The following is a 16,724-nucleotide window of genomic DNA, read 5'->3' as shown; positions in this document are numbered from 1 at the left end:
GGGTTGCTGAGCATTTGATGTTTTGCGTTTTAAGGCTAAACAGTCAGCAATCACATGTCCAGTTTTATGACAGTAAAACCATTCACGGTTTTTCCTGGACCCAGCCACTTTAGCCCTGTGGGGCTGTTGCACAGAGCTAACCCGTGGCTTCTCACTGCCAGTAAACAAGGCTTTATGAGTGAGCACGAACTCATCAGCAAGAACAGCAGCAGATGCGAGTGACGTCACTTTCTGTTCATTTAAATATAGCATAATACGCTCAGGATTGCATTTCTTAAAATCCTCTAACAAAACTAATTCGCACAGAGCGTCATAGTCACTCGCTTTAGAAGCAACACACCACTTATCAAAGAGAATCCCCTTTTCTCTAGCAAACTCCACATAAGTTTGAGTTGGCAATTTATTTTGCTGGCGAAACCTCTGCCTATAGGCCTCGGGGACTAACTCATATGCCTGCAAAACAGCTGTTTTAACACACGAGCAATCTAAACTGTCCTTTAAAGAAAGCACAGCCACCACCTCTTGGACTTTGCCGGACAGTTTGCACTGTGACAAAAGAGGCCAAATATCACTAGGCCACTGCAACGCCCCAGCGATATGTTCAAATGCTGCAAAGTATGTATCAACCTCAGTTTCCACCTAAAAGTGGGCACTAAAGAAATGCACTTACTGATATCAAAAGCAGAAGCGGACGAGGAGGTGGAACTGGAATTGTCAGCAGAGACAGATGAGGCTTGAGACTGAGACTCCAGCTCAAGCTTTCGGAGCCTAACGGCTTTGTCTGCCTCTATCTCCAGCCTTCTTATTTCGAGCTGAACCCGCCTGTTCTGAGCCTTGTCCTCAGCCTCCAGTTGGAGACGTGCCAGCCGCACCTTCAGCCGAGCTCCTTCTCTGTCTTCTGAACTCCCCGAAGAGAGTGGATCATAGCGAGGAAACGTGCACGGCGTTTTCCCCCGCTCATCCCCCTCACCATCCCCATAAGAACCATTTTGGCCCTCTTCAACTACGGCATGTTTTATCTAACCCCCTGGTCTCTGGGCTCATTTATGTTACGTCCACTGTCGCCTAGCAGAGCCGGGTCGTAACACTTGGCAACCCCAGATGTGGGATTACGACCTAGAACAGGGGTGAGCAAGTAATTTTCTCAATGACACACATGAGAAACGGGGACAGCTGTGGATGGCTCACCAGTAAGCTGAACTGATCTGTTTATAAACCACTACTGGAAATAGTAAATGTTATAATTAACCAATAAAAATATCAAACAATTAATAGTGACAGTGGAGAGATGCAGAGAGGGGAAGACATGCAGCAAAGGGCCGCAGGTCGGACTGAAACCTGGGCCTACTGCTCTCTAGCCATATGGCATGTGGTCATCTGCTAATTCCACTGAGCTAAACGGTGCCGCTATTGCTATCTAGCTTGTAGTTTAATTACCTTATCTGCATTTCCCTGTCAAATTTGGACAGCCATCAGTTGTGCCACTTGGTAGTTTTTCCCATTTCAGCTCAAGTCTATCCATGATATCTAAGATGTTCAAGACAGCTCTCAACCAGAGCCAAGCAAAAAGTCAGCTTTGTTGTTCAGCTGAAATACCACGTTTCCTACAGTGGCACAATCTGTCTTGTTACAGTTTGCCTGGAGAGGAACATGTTCTGAAACTACTTACTGTTTTTCAGTTTTTTAGGAAATCATAAAGCTGGTCTTAACTGCTCCATCCCTGAATGTGTAAAGCTTAGTAAAAATTTCTTCCTAGGGACTCAGATATCCGTTCCCAGTCAGGGTTGTGTATTTCTCTGTGTGTAGTGTTGTTATGGTGAATTCCATATTAATACTCAAAAAAAGTAATCGACTCTTCCAAAACAAAGTACACAACTTTACCTCTGGCTTCAGTTAATATATACTCAGAAGTTCTTGTTTTGTTAAAAATTGTACATTCAGCATCAGTTTATCTTCTTTTCTTAATTTTAACTACCATCTTCAGGGCTAGAAAACTTGCACTGAAGTTCCCACAAATGTGTGGCACTTGTAGGTTGCGTTGCTTTCACTCTTCTGTCCAGTCATCCCGAACTAGCTCGATGAAGTTTAAGTCTGGAGACTGTGCTGGCCAATTCATGTTTTCAATCTTACCATCTTGTTCTTATACTTAGCTCGTAGCCGACTCGCTAGCAGCATGGTCTCTTCACCTGTTCCTCCTGCCCTTTCCTGCTCATTGTGTCAGATGTTTAGTTACTCCTCGGCCTACTTCAGCAGTAATGATACTTGTAACAAATTTAGCATATTTGCAGCTCTGGAGGCCAGGATTACTGAATTGGAGACTTGGCTTCACACCCTCCATCCACCTGTAGCTAGCCAGGCTCCTATAGGCGGTGCAGCCGAAGATAGCATCGGCCCCGCCCTCTTTTCCCCAGCAGACCCCAAGCAGCTGGGGAAAGAGGGCGGCTGGGTGACGGTGAGGAGGAAGCATAGTGTTAAACAGAAGCCCCAGGTACACCACCAACCTGTTCATATGTCAAACTGTTTTTCCCCACTCGGCGACACACCCACCGGGGGTCAAACTCCGGTAACTAGCGATTCTGTTCTGAGACATGCAAAGCTAGAAACACCACCAACCATAGTCAATTGTCTTCCAGGGGCCAGAGCAGGCGACACTGAGGGAAATTTAAAACTGCTGGCTAAGGGTAAACGTAAATTCAGTAAAATTGTAATTCACATCGGCAGTAATGACACCCCGTTACGCCAATTGGAGGTCACTAAAATGAATATTAAATCGGTGTGTAACTTTGCCAAAACAATGTCAGAATCTGTAGTTTTCTCTGGTCCCCTCCCCAATCAGACCAGGAGTTAATGATGGGAATTCCGGCTCTTTTTGGAGAACCGTCTGTTTCAGCTCAGCTCACTAAAAAGAGCCGGCTCTATCGGCTCCAAACCGGCTCTTCAGGTTGTTTTGTTGCTTTAATTAATTTATTATCAACAACAATATAAAATTATGCACAAATGGAATTACTAATGTAAAAAAAAACTTGATTTTATTTATATATGTTTATATATAAATATATACAGTGGCCCCTAGAGACAAAGCACGTACAAACTCCAAAACAGGTACAAACTCTAAAAAGCACATACAATCTCTAAAACAAGTACAAACTCCAAAGCACATAAAAACTCCAAAACACATTGCTAGCGTTAAGTAAACTTCCAAAACAGAGCTAACTAGATAACTTAACAAGATAAATTCTCTGTCATATAGGGCTTCATGAATAAACTTTCTGAATCCTTTATCATCCGCAACTGAAAATAGTTGTGGATGATTACTATACTTTTCTAATGTGACATTGTTGTCCCTGGCTATCTTTCTCTCTCTCTCCCTCCTGCTCTGTTCCTGTGCTACTGCGTGTGTAACTACCACCCCTCCCCCCTCTGCTCAGCGCAAGCACAAGGCTCACGTGTGGAGTGAAGCAAAAAAAAGTGCCAGAGAGAGAGTGAGAGAAACAAACAAACAAACAAAAAATCACGGCTCCCAATAAGGAGCTGGTTCCCGTCGTTCACTTCAAAAAGTCGGCTCTAAGAGTCGTTTTGTTCGCGACCGACACATCACTACCAGGAGTGACATGTTTAGCTGCATGTTCTCCTTAAATTGCTGTCTGTCTGAGTGGTTTCCAAAAAACGATGTGGAATTCATAGATAATTGAGAAACTTTCTAGAGGAACCTTGGAGAGACGGCATCCATCCCACTTTGGATGATTCAGCTCTCATTTCTAGAAATATGGACAAATTTATTAAACCCCTCACCAAGTGTATTTACAGGCTGTGCAGGGATAGTGCTATATACAAGACGTGAGGGGGACAGGGCTCCGGGGAAAAAGGGGAATCACACATGCGCTCCACTCCAACCTCTCTCTCCACTAGTGACCACACGCCGCTCGATGAAACGCAGGGTTAGGTCGGGGGAATGAGAGTTTAACATTGATCCAGCAACAAACAGCAGACCTCTTCCCTCTTAAGTACCAGCTGGTCTTGATGAGGTCCAGGGAGGCGTGGGCCGAGGGCGTCAACCCACCATGAGTTCCGCCCTGGCAAAACAGGAGAGAGAGAGACAGAGAGAGACAGAGAGAGCAAGAGACGGGAACATGACGATCAGCGCCTTGCTGATCCCGCGGGTCGTGACAATGACTTAATAATTGTTCAACAAATTGACTGACTCTGCCTTACAGAAACCTGGTTGCAGCAGGATGATTATGTTAGTTTAAATGAATCAGCACCCCCCGAGTCATTCTAACTACCAGAAATCTCAAAGCACAGGCCGAGGGGGCGGTGTGGCAGCAATTTTTAACACCAGTGTGTGTAGAATTATTGTAGAGACACTGAGTGTTTCATAAACTTAGGAGAAGATTTTTAGGAGACCCTCCCCCACTTGAACTGTGAAGGTAAGACAAAAAGGAGTTAATGTTGAGTGGAAATTCCCCAGCCGCGTCAACACGTTAACAAGCTAACTGCGCTAACGCACTAGTTCCCACCAATTGAGCATTACGTGGCACATCCGACATACTGTTTTACTTTTGTCCATGACGCGCTTACCAACAGGGTCATGCTTCACATGAAAACAAGATAGTTCCAAACGCCAGATCTGAATGAGGGTGGGGGAGGTTCAATTTCGGGTAGCGCTGAGGCAGTTGCCATGTTGCAACAAGCTTAGCTTCTGTCTTGCTAGCTTGCGCTGCGCTCAGTGGACCTGCACTCGACAGTGCAGCCTAGGCGGAGTAGTCGAACGCAGATCCACTGAGCGCTAAACACAGACAGCATCGTCAGAAGAAAAGTTAATAAAATAAATAAATGTCTGTGAAGGTTCTCAGTCATCCAGGTCATCGTAGTCAAAGGAGCTTGCAAAGAAAGGAACTTAAAAAATAAATAATTTTGTATTGTTCGATACATATGCGTACCGAACCGAAAGCACTGTATCGTACGGTTTAATATCGATACAAGTATTGTTGCACCCCTAGTATGTACCTCTGCATACGTGACTTCCTGGGGGTCATAAAAGTCCATCTCCCTTCCAGAGCAAAGTTATTCAATACAAATGTTGAGACCCCCACCCAGGTATCCCCTGGGGAATTTCCACGCAACATTAACTTTTTGTCTTACTTTCACAGTTCAAGTGGGGGAGGGTCTCCTAAAAATCTACTCCTAAGTTTATGACACACTCAGTGTCTCTACAATAATTCTACATCCTATCTAACACATTTCTAAACTCTCAAATAAGCTAAACATTTCTTCAACTGCTTTCTTCCATTTCCACAATATCACTAATATTCTAAACATTCTGTCAAAGTAACTCTGAAAAACTAGTTCATGCATTTACTTCTAGGCTGGACTACTGTAATTTATTATTATTAGGATCTCCTAAAAACTCCTTCAAAAGCCTTCAGTTAATCTAAAATACTGCAGAAAGAGAACTGACAGGGACTAGAAAAAGAGGGCATATTTCTCCTAAATTTCTCCTCCAGAATTGAATTTAAAGTCCTGCCCCCTATGAAAGCCCGCTTCCGCCACTAAAAAACAAAAAAACAAAACATGTATGTAACTCGAAAAGTTATTTTCTTGAAATTTCAACTCATTAACTCGAAATTTGGAGAAACATAACTCAAAATTTAGAGACAGACAACTCGAAATTTCAAATTACTTTTCTCAAAATTTAGAGTTAATAACTCAAAATTTCGACTTAGCTCTGCCAATCAGTAATCTACATGAATGAGGTCACTTTCTTGTTACCCGGAAGCATATGGCGCAGAGTAACGCGCACTCAAAACCGGATCGCAAAAAATTGGCTCTTTCGCAAGTACGTTGGCTGATAGTAACGCCATGTGATTCAGCTAATAACACAAGGATTTCACCATTTTTGAAGCCACGCTGAAAATATTAAACAATCTGTGCATTCATGACAGGATGCAATACTGGTAGCTTAGCTGTAGCATTTGTAGCTGAGGGCTTTAGCTTCCGGGTAACAAGGAAATGACATCATTCACGTAGATTACTGATTGGCAGTGCTAACTCGAAATTTCGAGTTACTTTTCCCAAAATTTTGAGTTAATAAGTCGGAATTTTGAGTTAGTAAGTGGAAATTTCGAGAAAATAAGTCAAAACTTTGAGTATTCCTTTTTTTGCGGCGTAAATGGGCTTCCATATGCTCTTCACATACAAGGTCTTGAATAATTTGGCCCTATCTTATCTTACTGTATCACCCCATTAGAGCACTTCGTTTTCAGATTGTGGGCTTACTTGTGGCTCCTAGAGTACTTAAAAGTAGAATGGGAGGCAGATCCTTCAACTTTCAGGCCAGTCTTCTGTGGAACCAGCTCCCAGGTTGACACCTTCTCTATTTTTAAAAATAGGTTTAAATCTTTCCCTTTTGATAAAGTGTATTGATAGATTTGTAGCTTAAACCTATTCGCTGGAACGTTCAAGACAATTCAACTACACAGCAAAAAGCATTGAACAAGATGTGACCCCGTGAAGACTCCCCAAAGCTGGTGCCAGGATTCTAACGGTCCATCTAAACAAAAGGCTCTTATACTTAACCAGATATAGAGTAGGTGTCCTCCTATACCATAAATCAGTAAGAGCAGATATAACCTCTCTCCTGACCTTAAGTTGTGTGTGCATGCCAGAACACCCTGGAATGCACACAAAGTCTTTGCAGACTATTAAGGATCAAACCTCTACCAACATGACATTGATTATAAAACTCTAAGCATATATGAGTAGATATTTCTAAGCATAAATGACAATCAACAGTACAAATCCAACATATATAGTTAGGGCTGGATCAGGTGACCCTGAATCCTCCTTTAGTTACACTGCAATAAATATAGCTTCCTAAGACCCAGTAATTCTTTTTGTGCACTATAGTGCAAATTTATTTCTTTGGTTGTCTCTCTCATACTATACATACCATTGCTAAGTCCTGATGTACCCTTAAAATGATGTCACATATGTGAGGGTGTGGCTTTTCCTTTCTTTCTTCCATAAAATGCATAATAAGAAGCAGGGCCAGGAGTAATGGAAAAGGGCCCAGGGTCAGCTGAAGCATGCCATCATCCTATCTGGACCAAAACCAACATGTAGGGATCTGGAATTTTTGATTTTGAATAAAAAATGCATAGGTAACATGCAGAAATGTATTCAAGTAAATTGAATGATCTTCTAAAGATAGTTCACTTACAACTCTTATGCTATCTTAGATATCTGGAAAAATATTTAATATGTTAATTCTGGTGAATTGTGTTTGGATATCTGGATATCCCAAAAAATGAAAAGAAAAAGCATCCCTTGTGAAAGTCTGACCAATTCTAAAGAGAGTCCTCAAAGGTTGCCTCAACCTACTTAGGCCAACAATGATTTGTTTTGATGAACACATTGTTTTATTCACTGGCCAGTTTGCCCGTTTCTGCCTGGGAAGCCAAATCAAACAGGATTAAAGGTGTTCATTCGTGGAAGTCCAGGTGGAAAGAACAGCTTCACTGAAGTCCAACAGATGGGAATAAGTGGAAATGCAGTCTGAGCGACACTTCCCAGAGGATCACTGGTTTACTTTGATATGTATTTTACCGTCATTCTTCTGGATGCTCTTCAAGAAAGAGATCTGCTCGGTACTAGGGATGGGTATCGTTTAGGTTTTATACGATACCGGTGCCAAACTGGTACTTTTGAAACGGTGCCAGTGCCTAAACGGTGCTCGAACCGGTGCTCAAACCAGTGCTTAAAACACCTAGAGTCCCAGAGAGCAGCCATTTGGCTTTTCTACCTTTAAAACCCGCCTTCCAGCCAAATGGCTTTTAGCTAATATCCTGTGTTCACCTGTGAACTGCTGCTTTTGTTATGTAAATAAGGTGGGGCCATGCTGAGCCACTTGGAGTGGTTAGTTTCCTGGGCCACAAGGAAACTTGTGTTTCAGTTTGCCATCTTAGGGAGAAATCAACACACATGGGTGTATTTCCTTTGTTGCTGAAATTTATTGATAAAAACAGTACAAAAAAACAAAAAACAACCATTTGTACACATATTTACAAATAATAATAAAAAGTGAGTGAGTACATTTCAACATTTTCAGCAATCACTCACTATTCTGGCACTGCCATGGTATCTGTAGTCTGCATTTACCACATGTGTATCTGTAGCAGTGAACACATCGCACAGTGGCATGATTGTTCTTGCATTTGTGTTTGACCTGACACATGGCTCTTTTTCCAGGGCTAGGTGTGGAGGGTTGTGTCCAAAGCAACTGTTCTTTTCTTGCCTTCTTCCCAGCCATATCAGAGTTAGCCAACTCTCTTGCAAATGTACTTCCCTTGCCAAGGTATGGGAAGACATTGCAAATGTACTTGGATTTTAGGTCGCAAGCCACCCAAAACTTGATCCCAAACTTGTCAGGTTTACTTGCAATATACTGCAGGGTTAGGGTTATACTGTGGGTTTCCCAGGTTTGCTGACCAGCAGTCATGTAGTGATGGAACCCTAGTAAACCCCCGCAAGATGACAATTGCATCCACCTCAACACAAAAGGAAGTTCACAGCTTTTAGCAGCTCCCCACCCCCACACACAAACAAAGAGGCAGTTGGCAGTTAGAAATCAGCAATCATTCACACACACCCACTCCCCCACTTCTCAGGTAACAACCTAATTTACATATGAATTGATGCTAAAAGACTAGCCAATTTAGCTTCCACTTGGCTGACTTGGGTTAGAAAAGCCTGGGACTTCCAGTGTGAGAACACAATGGAGAACACAAACTTTGTTCAAAAACCTCTCATGTTTAGCGGTTTTTTTTGTAAAAAGATAACAGTGTTAGCCTTTTCTGCAGCTATAAGGGATATATGGTATCACTCTTGGCTGGAAGCAGTGCTTAAACAATGGAAAAAACACAAACTTTGTCCAAAAACCTCTCATGTTTAGCTGTTTTCCACTTTTTCTTTGGTCATTTTAGCCTTTTCGGCCGGGGTGAAGGGAGCATCTGCCATCAAACAAGAAGACAGCCGCATGTAACTACGATGGTGTTTGCTAGTTCACCTTACATGCATTAATGTAATAATGTGGTTAGTCTACTCAACGTAAATTACACACAAACAACATTAAGCTACTCACGCAGAGAAGAACGGTTGCTGCTGCCATCATCACCCGTCATCATTTCTGCTACACTGGCAGGGTTAGGGGCCAGGACTCTACTCTTCGGGTTCTTGGGGGAAGTTGCTAACTTGGTGCATTTCTCGGCTTTTAAAAAAACGCTATGTGTCACCAGGTTTGTCGTCAGATTCAAGGTGTTACCTCCTTTGCACAGTATCCCAGTATCACCTTAAAGCACTTGTTGCAGGCTGCTGAGTTTGCATCTTTTGCTGTGAAGTACAGCCAGACTTTTGACTGCTTCGCCTTGGGCATCTGTAGCTCTGCTCTAAAAGAACGTACGTACCTGGGCCCACCTACTATCCTTGCAAAGGTAAAATGATTAGCTAGAATGCAAAGTGTATGACATCTCAGGAAAAAAGAAAAGCACCGAAATGTGCACTGCTTTTTGGTCTGGTTACTACCGTTTATGTCAGAACCGGTGCCATTAGTACCCATCCGTACTTGGTATTGGAACAATTTAAAAGAATTAAATCCCAAAAGAGTGCCACCTCAACGCTGACGTCATCCTGAGAACAAAGGGGCCATCAGAAATGATTGTATAGAGACCTGATGAAATAGCAGTTGCCAAATGGATTGACAACAAGCCTCTTGTCATGACACCGCCCATGGAATTTAGCCCCAAGATATCTATGCCAGATGGTTAAAAGAAGAATAGAGGCAAATCCAAGTCCCAAGACCTGCAATGGTTGCAGAATATAATATCAACATAGGAGGGGTTGACCTATGTGATCACATACTCAGCTTCTTCTCAGAATATCTTGCCGGACCAAGAAGTGGACTGTTCGCACCATACTGCAATCGCATTGATTTGGCCTTTATCAATTCCCTGCTTCAGTACTGACAAGACTACCAGGTCTTGAAACGAGCTTGGCCCAGGAACTGATGAACAAGGGGCAAACATGTGAAACAGGTCTGAATGATTCAGGTGATGAAGAGTTCTCTCCAGAAATAAAGAAAAGGAAGATATGTCTGTGAAGGTTCTCAGTCATCCAGGTCATCGTAGTCAAAGGAGCTTGCAAAGAAAAGCGTCTGGACTTCTTTAAGTTACTTGAAGACGTTTCACCTCTCATCCGAGAAGCTTCTTCAGTTCTAAGGTCAAATGGTGGAGAGTCCCAGATATAAACCTAGTGGGAGTGTCCCCCCACAGAGGGACAAAAGGACCCCCTGATGATCCTCTAATCGCCTGAGCCAAGGTGTGGAACTGGGTGTGGGTCCCAATCAGCCAGAGTTTCGGGTGAGTTCATTGTGAAACCTGGCCCCACCTTATCATGCGAATTCCTGAGGTCAGATGGCCCAGGGTGTGAGTGGGCGTTAAGGCGTCTGGGAAGGGATCTCAAAACTGGATTATAGATGGCAGAGAGTTGGTGTCGTAAACCACCGCCTCTGTTCAAAGATGGTCGCTCACAGTGGACATAGATGGCTTCTTTCACTCCTCTTTCAAACCATCTGTCCTCTCTGTCCAAAATGTGAACATTGGCATCCTCGAAAGAGTGTCCTTTATCCTTAAGATGCAGATGGACAGCTGAGTCTTGTCCTGTGGAGGTGGCTCTTCTGTGTTGTGCCATGCGCTTGTGAAGTGGCTGTTTAGTCTCTCCAATGTAGAGGTCTGGGCATTCCTCGCTGCACTGTACAGCATACACCACATTGTTAAGTCTGTGTTTTGCCGTTTTGTCTTTCGGGTGAACCAGTTTTTGTCTGAGTGTGTTGCTGGGTCTGAAGTACACCGGGATGTCATGCTTGGAGAAAACCCTCCTGAGTTTCTCTGATACACCGGCTACATAGGGGATGACAATGTTGTTGCGTCTGTCCTTCTTATTCTCCCTCGCTGGTGTCTGATCTTCTTTTCTGTGCCTCTTTGCTGACTTTAAGAACGCCCATTTAGGATAGCCGCACGTTTTGAGTGCTTCCTTTACATGTGTGTGTTCCTTCTTTTTCCCTTCAGGCTTAGAGGGAACATGTTCTGCCCGGTGGTGTAGGGTCCTAATTACTCCAAGTTTGTGTTCCAGAGGGTGATGGGAGTCAAACAGGAGGTACTGGTCCGTGTGTGTGGGCTTCCGGTAAACTTTGATGTTGAGGTTGCCATTCTCTTCGATGTGCACAGCGCAGTCCAGGAAAGGCAAACAGTCGTCCTTTGTGTCTTCCCTGGTGAACTTGATGTTTTTAACCAAGACAATGCCCCGAGATAGATTCATTTCAATTATGCACCTTCGATTTGATGACAGGGACACGCGGGCAGAACGGGTGAAAACAGACAAATTTGCGGCGATCTCAGACATCTGGACACGCTTCAACGAGAACTGTGCTAAGAGTTTCACTCCAGGAGAACACATGACCATAGATGAACAGCTGTTCCCTACCAAGGTTTGTTGTCCATTCACACAGTATATCGCAACCAAGCCAGACAAATTTGGGATCAAGTTCTGGATGACCACGGATTTGGACACCAAATATGTCTGCAGTGCATCTCCTTACTTGGGAAAGGACCCCAGTCATCAGAAGGGAGAGAGGCTGGCAGAGAACGTGGTCATGAAACTGATGGAGCCGTTTTTGGATGATGGGAAAAACGTCACAACGGACAATTTCTTTACTTCACTGTCACTGTCGCACAGACTGCTGCAGCGCAAAACAACGTTACTGGGCACGGTGAATAAAGTCCGGCGTGAACTTCCTCAACTTGCAAAAGATACTGCAAAGCGAGAGGTATTCTCCACTTCAGTGCTTAGAAGTGGCGGTGTCTCCTTGACAATTTATGCACCTAAAAAAACAAGACTGTGTGTGTTCTAAGTTCCATGCACCAAGACGTGACGATCGGTGACGTCAGAAAGAGGAAACCCAACACGATAACAGACTATAACCACATGAAGGTATGTGAATGTGTGTACAATTTTACACCAGTGCTACAATGTTTTCTGATGTGTGCTATACAGGCCTATAGAAAAAAACATATACTCATGACTCTCTCTCTGCTTTTACAGTGTGGTGTAGACGTGCTGGACCAAATGGCACGGATGTATTCCGTAAGAGCAGCAACACGCAGGTGGCCAGTAGCGGCTTTCTACAATATGCTGGACCTGGCGGCGGTGAATGCCTACATTTTGTACAAGGCATGTACAGGGTGGACAGGCAAAAGAAGATTGTTTCTGAGTCTTCTAGCTCAGCAACTTCGTTGCTGATTCATGCAGCTCAAGGAAATATTAGCACAGAGGCAGGCTGCTGAAGCTGCTGCAGCTGCTGTGCCGGGGACTGTAAAGACAACGCAGTGCCAGGTGCAAGAGAGCTGCAACAGGAATCGCAGCAGGTTTACCTGTGCAACATGTCAGAAATTCACTTGTGCCAAATGCAGGGATGATGGACACTGGGTCTGCAAACGCTGTAAAGTCGGAAATACTTTGAAATAAAAAAGACTTGTGTACCCATATATTGTGAATGTGTGTCTTTTCTATGTAGGTTGTAACACAGAGGTTTTGCCTGCCTTGGATCTGAGTAAACAAATGCCAATGTTGCACAAACACACACACACACACACACACACACACAGCAAATCTGCATTTATTTGTCCCACAAGTGGAAAATCTGCATTGTCATTGCAAAAAAGTGGACAGTGCAAGACAAAAGCAGCTAAATAAAAACTGTACAAAGAGCACGGTATAGAAAGTGCACTATACAAACAATCTGGAAACATAAATATGGATACGTGTATTCAAAAATATTGGTGTATGTATACACACACACACACACACATCTATATCTACATATATATATCTATATATCTATATCTATATCTCTAATATATATATATATGTATATATATGTATATATATATATATATATATATATATATATATATATATATATATATATATATATATATACATAGATATATATATATATATATACATATATGTATATATATATATATACATATATATACATATATATATATCTATATTAGAGATATAGATATATAGATATATATAGATATATATAGATATAGATGTGTGTGTGTGTGTGTATAACTAGACTTTATGCATAATATGTAGGGTGTGGCTATATAAATATATGTACAACTCTGTGTATATGTGTTTATGGGCAGGCATGCAATGTAGTGACAAGGATTGACAAGAACTACCATGGTGTATTGTACGCTGCAAGTAAGGAAGGAAAGTAGCCTTGCAGGGAAGGAAAGACCTGAATCTCTCATGGTTGGGGGTTGGGGGAGGGTGTCTTTGCACAACAAAAGCAGGAGAACAATGGAGCTGAAGACCTGTGAAAATCTCAGCGGGGTGCCAAGAGGTGTTAGGGTCGGGGGGGGAATTTACGCAAATCTGCGCAGGCTAGTAAATCTAGTAGTAGGGACTGCAGCAGGGAAAAAAAGGCTCAGTAATTCTAGTGTTGAGTGGAGGAAGACAGGACAAAGACATGCTGTGAAAGAGAGCCAGAGATAATTAAATGCAGAGTGAAAAAGGTGACTGAAGAAAAAAAAACAGTGCATTACGGCAATACCATCAAGTGTTTAGATTTTTCTTTTTATCAAATAATTAAATTAAGTGTTAAAAAAGCATACTGCAAAAATGATTTTGTTTTTAACTTATTTTAATTTTTTAACATGTGCACTTCAGTGGACATTAGGAGTTCATTGACTGCAAATGTGAAAGAAAACAAATTCGAGAGCTGATTATGGAAATTAAAATCTTTGTAAGCCGGATATGGTAAATATACTGGTTCTTATATGTATACCCAGATAGCAAGGAAACATTGAAACAACGTTGAGTCAATATCAGGCGACGTCATTGAATCAACATTGAAGTGTGACGCTGACCTAACGTCACTCTTGCACCCTTTTTTAATGTTGAAACAACGTCAGGTTTTGATGTTGAATCAATGTTGAAACCTGACATTGAAACAATGTCAGATTCTGATATTGAAACACTGTTGAGCTATGGTGTTGATTTTCCACCTCTTTCGCACAGTTGCTTTTTATTAAAACAACAGTTAAATCATGACTGGAAATCTACCTTTCTTTATAAGTATTTTAACCAATACTAAACTACTGCATGTTTCCATCAATACTTAAACCACCTAAACACATAATTGTACTTATTCCTCAAATTGGACACCCTTTATAAAAACAACAACAACAAATGTCTCACAATATATCATGTCAACATTAATATCCTAAAATAAGAAAGCATTGCATGTGATGTAACAGAGAAAAAAAATAAACAAAAAAAGGTCAATAGGCATGTTTCGTTTGCTAAATACTTTATTAAAAGACAGTTTCCTATTTACATTTATATGTTTCACAGAAGTTTGTAATTTTTTACTCTGGGATGGGGATGCATGATGTGCGTCCTGCACCACCCATACCCATACGATCTGGGGCATATCGGAGCCATTTCTGCACTGCTTGTGCAAAGACAAACTTGGACATAGAGTTTGCCCTTAACTGCTGCGTCAGGCCATCTAGGAAAAAAATACACACACACAAACAAAAAAAGTGAATTAGAGCATATGAATAAGCTCTTGTTAACTGTCTTCAGCGGGGAGAAAGTATGTAAACTCCTAGGCTGATAAACATGAAAGTCACCAGGCGTATTTCTGCAAACTGCCGCATTTGATTCCCAAAGAGCTATGAGCTGTGATAAGTGATAAGTCTTAGCATGGTGTGCCGTGTATCCTTTAAAACAAAATAAACATGGGGTCCTCGGGCTGTACAACTACAACCCGAGGACTAAACAAGCCAAAGACCAACGACTCCATCTCCAGATTAACCGGACATGAAAGTCTTGTTATTAAGAAAGACAAAGTAATATAGCAAAAAAACTGTAAAACTTACCACCATATATGCATTTGCAGAGCGCTGTATCTTTAAATGCAATTTTTTGCTTTGTCTGGTCCTTGGTTTTTTTCCCTGCCCAGTTGAGTACCGAGGCCAGCTCGTTTGTAATGGCATAAGCCATTACACGGCGGACTCGCACCTCCAGTGTGGTCCCTCCAATCAAGGCAAAGCGTCTCACCTATAGACACATTTTAAGAGATGGAATTAGCGTGTCTCATGTCTTAAATGTGTATGCAAGTGCTTGTGTGTTTAATCAACAGGCCATTGTTATGTATTTAAATCACATCTGACAGCTATTACACTTTATAGTTACAAAGTGTACATAACTTTTATATACTTACCATTGCCTTATTTGCCTCTTGTGATTGAAGAGCTGCCTCTGCATTGTTTAGCTCCTCAATGTTGTGCAAGGGCAAATCCAGAGGCAGTACCCCAGCATCGACCGATTCATTGCAGCAGGGATGACGGATGGCTCTGACCTCCTCACGGAGTTCGTTAACAGCTGTCGTCAGGTCTGACAGCATAGCTAATATCTTTTGTGAGGTCGCATCTGTTTAAAAAAACAATTCCAGAAAGATTAATGGCTTAAGCAGTGAGAGGCGAAAAACTAATAAATAAATAATAAAACGCAGTTTACGTGTGGACAAAAGGTGCAAACGCAAGGTAGGTGAGCGTGCATCGTAAAGTTAGGTGAGCGTGCAACGTAAAGTTTGAATTGAGTGCGAATCGAAGCGGGTGCTCTCCAATCATTAAAAGTAACAAAGTCATTGAACACATTTATACAGTTACCTTTACGTTTATCAATCATATATCACAGATTTACAATTTTTTGTAGTACTATGCTAAAAAGCAACTACAGAGCGAAAGTCTGGGTCAAGCGCCGAGGCGACGGCAAGAACAAAGGAACCCTCGAAGCATTAAAGCTAGCTTTGTAAGGGAATATAACGGAAAAGTATGAAACGAAAATGTTTTCTTTGTTGACTTTGTTCGCAGTGCAATTTATTTGTTGCCGGATTGTAAGATGAAAGTAGACAACTTTACATTAATAAGTTTGTTTGTTTTTTACTGTTATTCAAATGCAACCGTGGAAATAACGAATAGAACAAAAGTCATTCATTCTTACCTTATATTAATCGTGGTGCAGGCCAGTGCAGTGCATGAACTGATGCCTTCTCCGGTCAATTCCGCTGAGAGTAAATCTAATATCCCGCTCTACTGTACAAGACAATGGTTACCTGAAGGGATGTACCACTGTGAGAGGGGGGGCTATGAAATAGTCCAAGTGGTAGCAGCTGTAATTTCCTGCTCAACCATAAATCAATGGTTTTTCAACGTGATTGTTGTCACCTTGTCAACTATAAATAGATCAACAATCAACGATGACAGAACAACAGTGAATCAATGTTATTTCAATGTCAGTGTCAGGTTTCATCAGTATTTCAATGTTGTTTCAACATTGGTTTTGTGTTGACATTTCAAGCCTGACGATTCTGATGGTTCAGATGGAAAATCAACATCTGTTCAATGTTTCCTTGCTATCTGGGTACCCAGATAGCAAGGAAACATTGAACAGATGTTTCCTTGCTATCTGTTCAATGTTAGCAACATCTGTTGCTAACATTGAACAGATGTTTCCCCAGATAGCAAGGAAACATCTGTTCAATGTTTCCTTGCTATCTGGGTACCCAGATAGCAAGGAAACATTGA

General features: G+C 42.0%; 2 protein-coding genes across 2 annotated transcripts; one reads left to right on the top strand and one right to left on the bottom strand.

Annotated features, from left to right (window-relative positions):
• The first annotated feature begins 250 nt into the window (after nucleotides 1-250).
• LOC146517702 (uncharacterized) lies at nucleotides 251-3,786 on the top strand. The gene is made up of 2 exons (XM_085163351.1): nucleotides 251-2,836; nucleotides 3,600-3,786. Exons 1-2 carry the CDS (start codon nucleotides 2,174-2,176, stop codon nucleotides 3,690-3,692), a joined length of 756 nt encoding a protein of 251 aa, XP_085019477.1. The 5' UTR covers nucleotides 251-2,173; the 3' UTR covers nucleotides 3,693-3,786.
• Nucleotides 3,787-13,899: 10,113 nt separating this feature from the next.
• Nucleotides 13,900-16,565, bottom strand: LOC146517701 (uncharacterized). Its single transcript, XM_085163350.1, has 4 exons — nucleotides 16,141-16,565; nucleotides 15,359-15,567; nucleotides 15,015-15,195; nucleotides 13,900-14,641 (listed from the first exon to the last, which is right to left on the bottom strand). Exons 2-4 carry the CDS (start codon nucleotides 15,539-15,541, stop codon nucleotides 14,499-14,501), a joined length of 507 nt encoding a protein of 168 aa, XP_085019476.1. The 5' UTR covers nucleotides 15,542-15,567; nucleotides 16,141-16,565; the 3' UTR covers nucleotides 13,900-14,498.
• Nucleotides 16,566-16,724: the final 159 nt, after the last annotated feature.

This window comes from Neolamprologus multifasciatus, chromosome 6 (genome assembly GCF_963576455.1).
Source record: "Neolamprologus multifasciatus chromosome 6, fNeoMul1.2, whole genome shotgun sequence".
Classification (NCBI taxonomy): domain Eukaryota; kingdom Metazoa; phylum Chordata; class Actinopteri; order Cichliformes; family Cichlidae; genus Neolamprologus; species Neolamprologus multifasciatus.
Note: the sequence above shows the minus strand (reverse complement) of the source record. Positions and strands in the feature narration are given on the sequence as shown.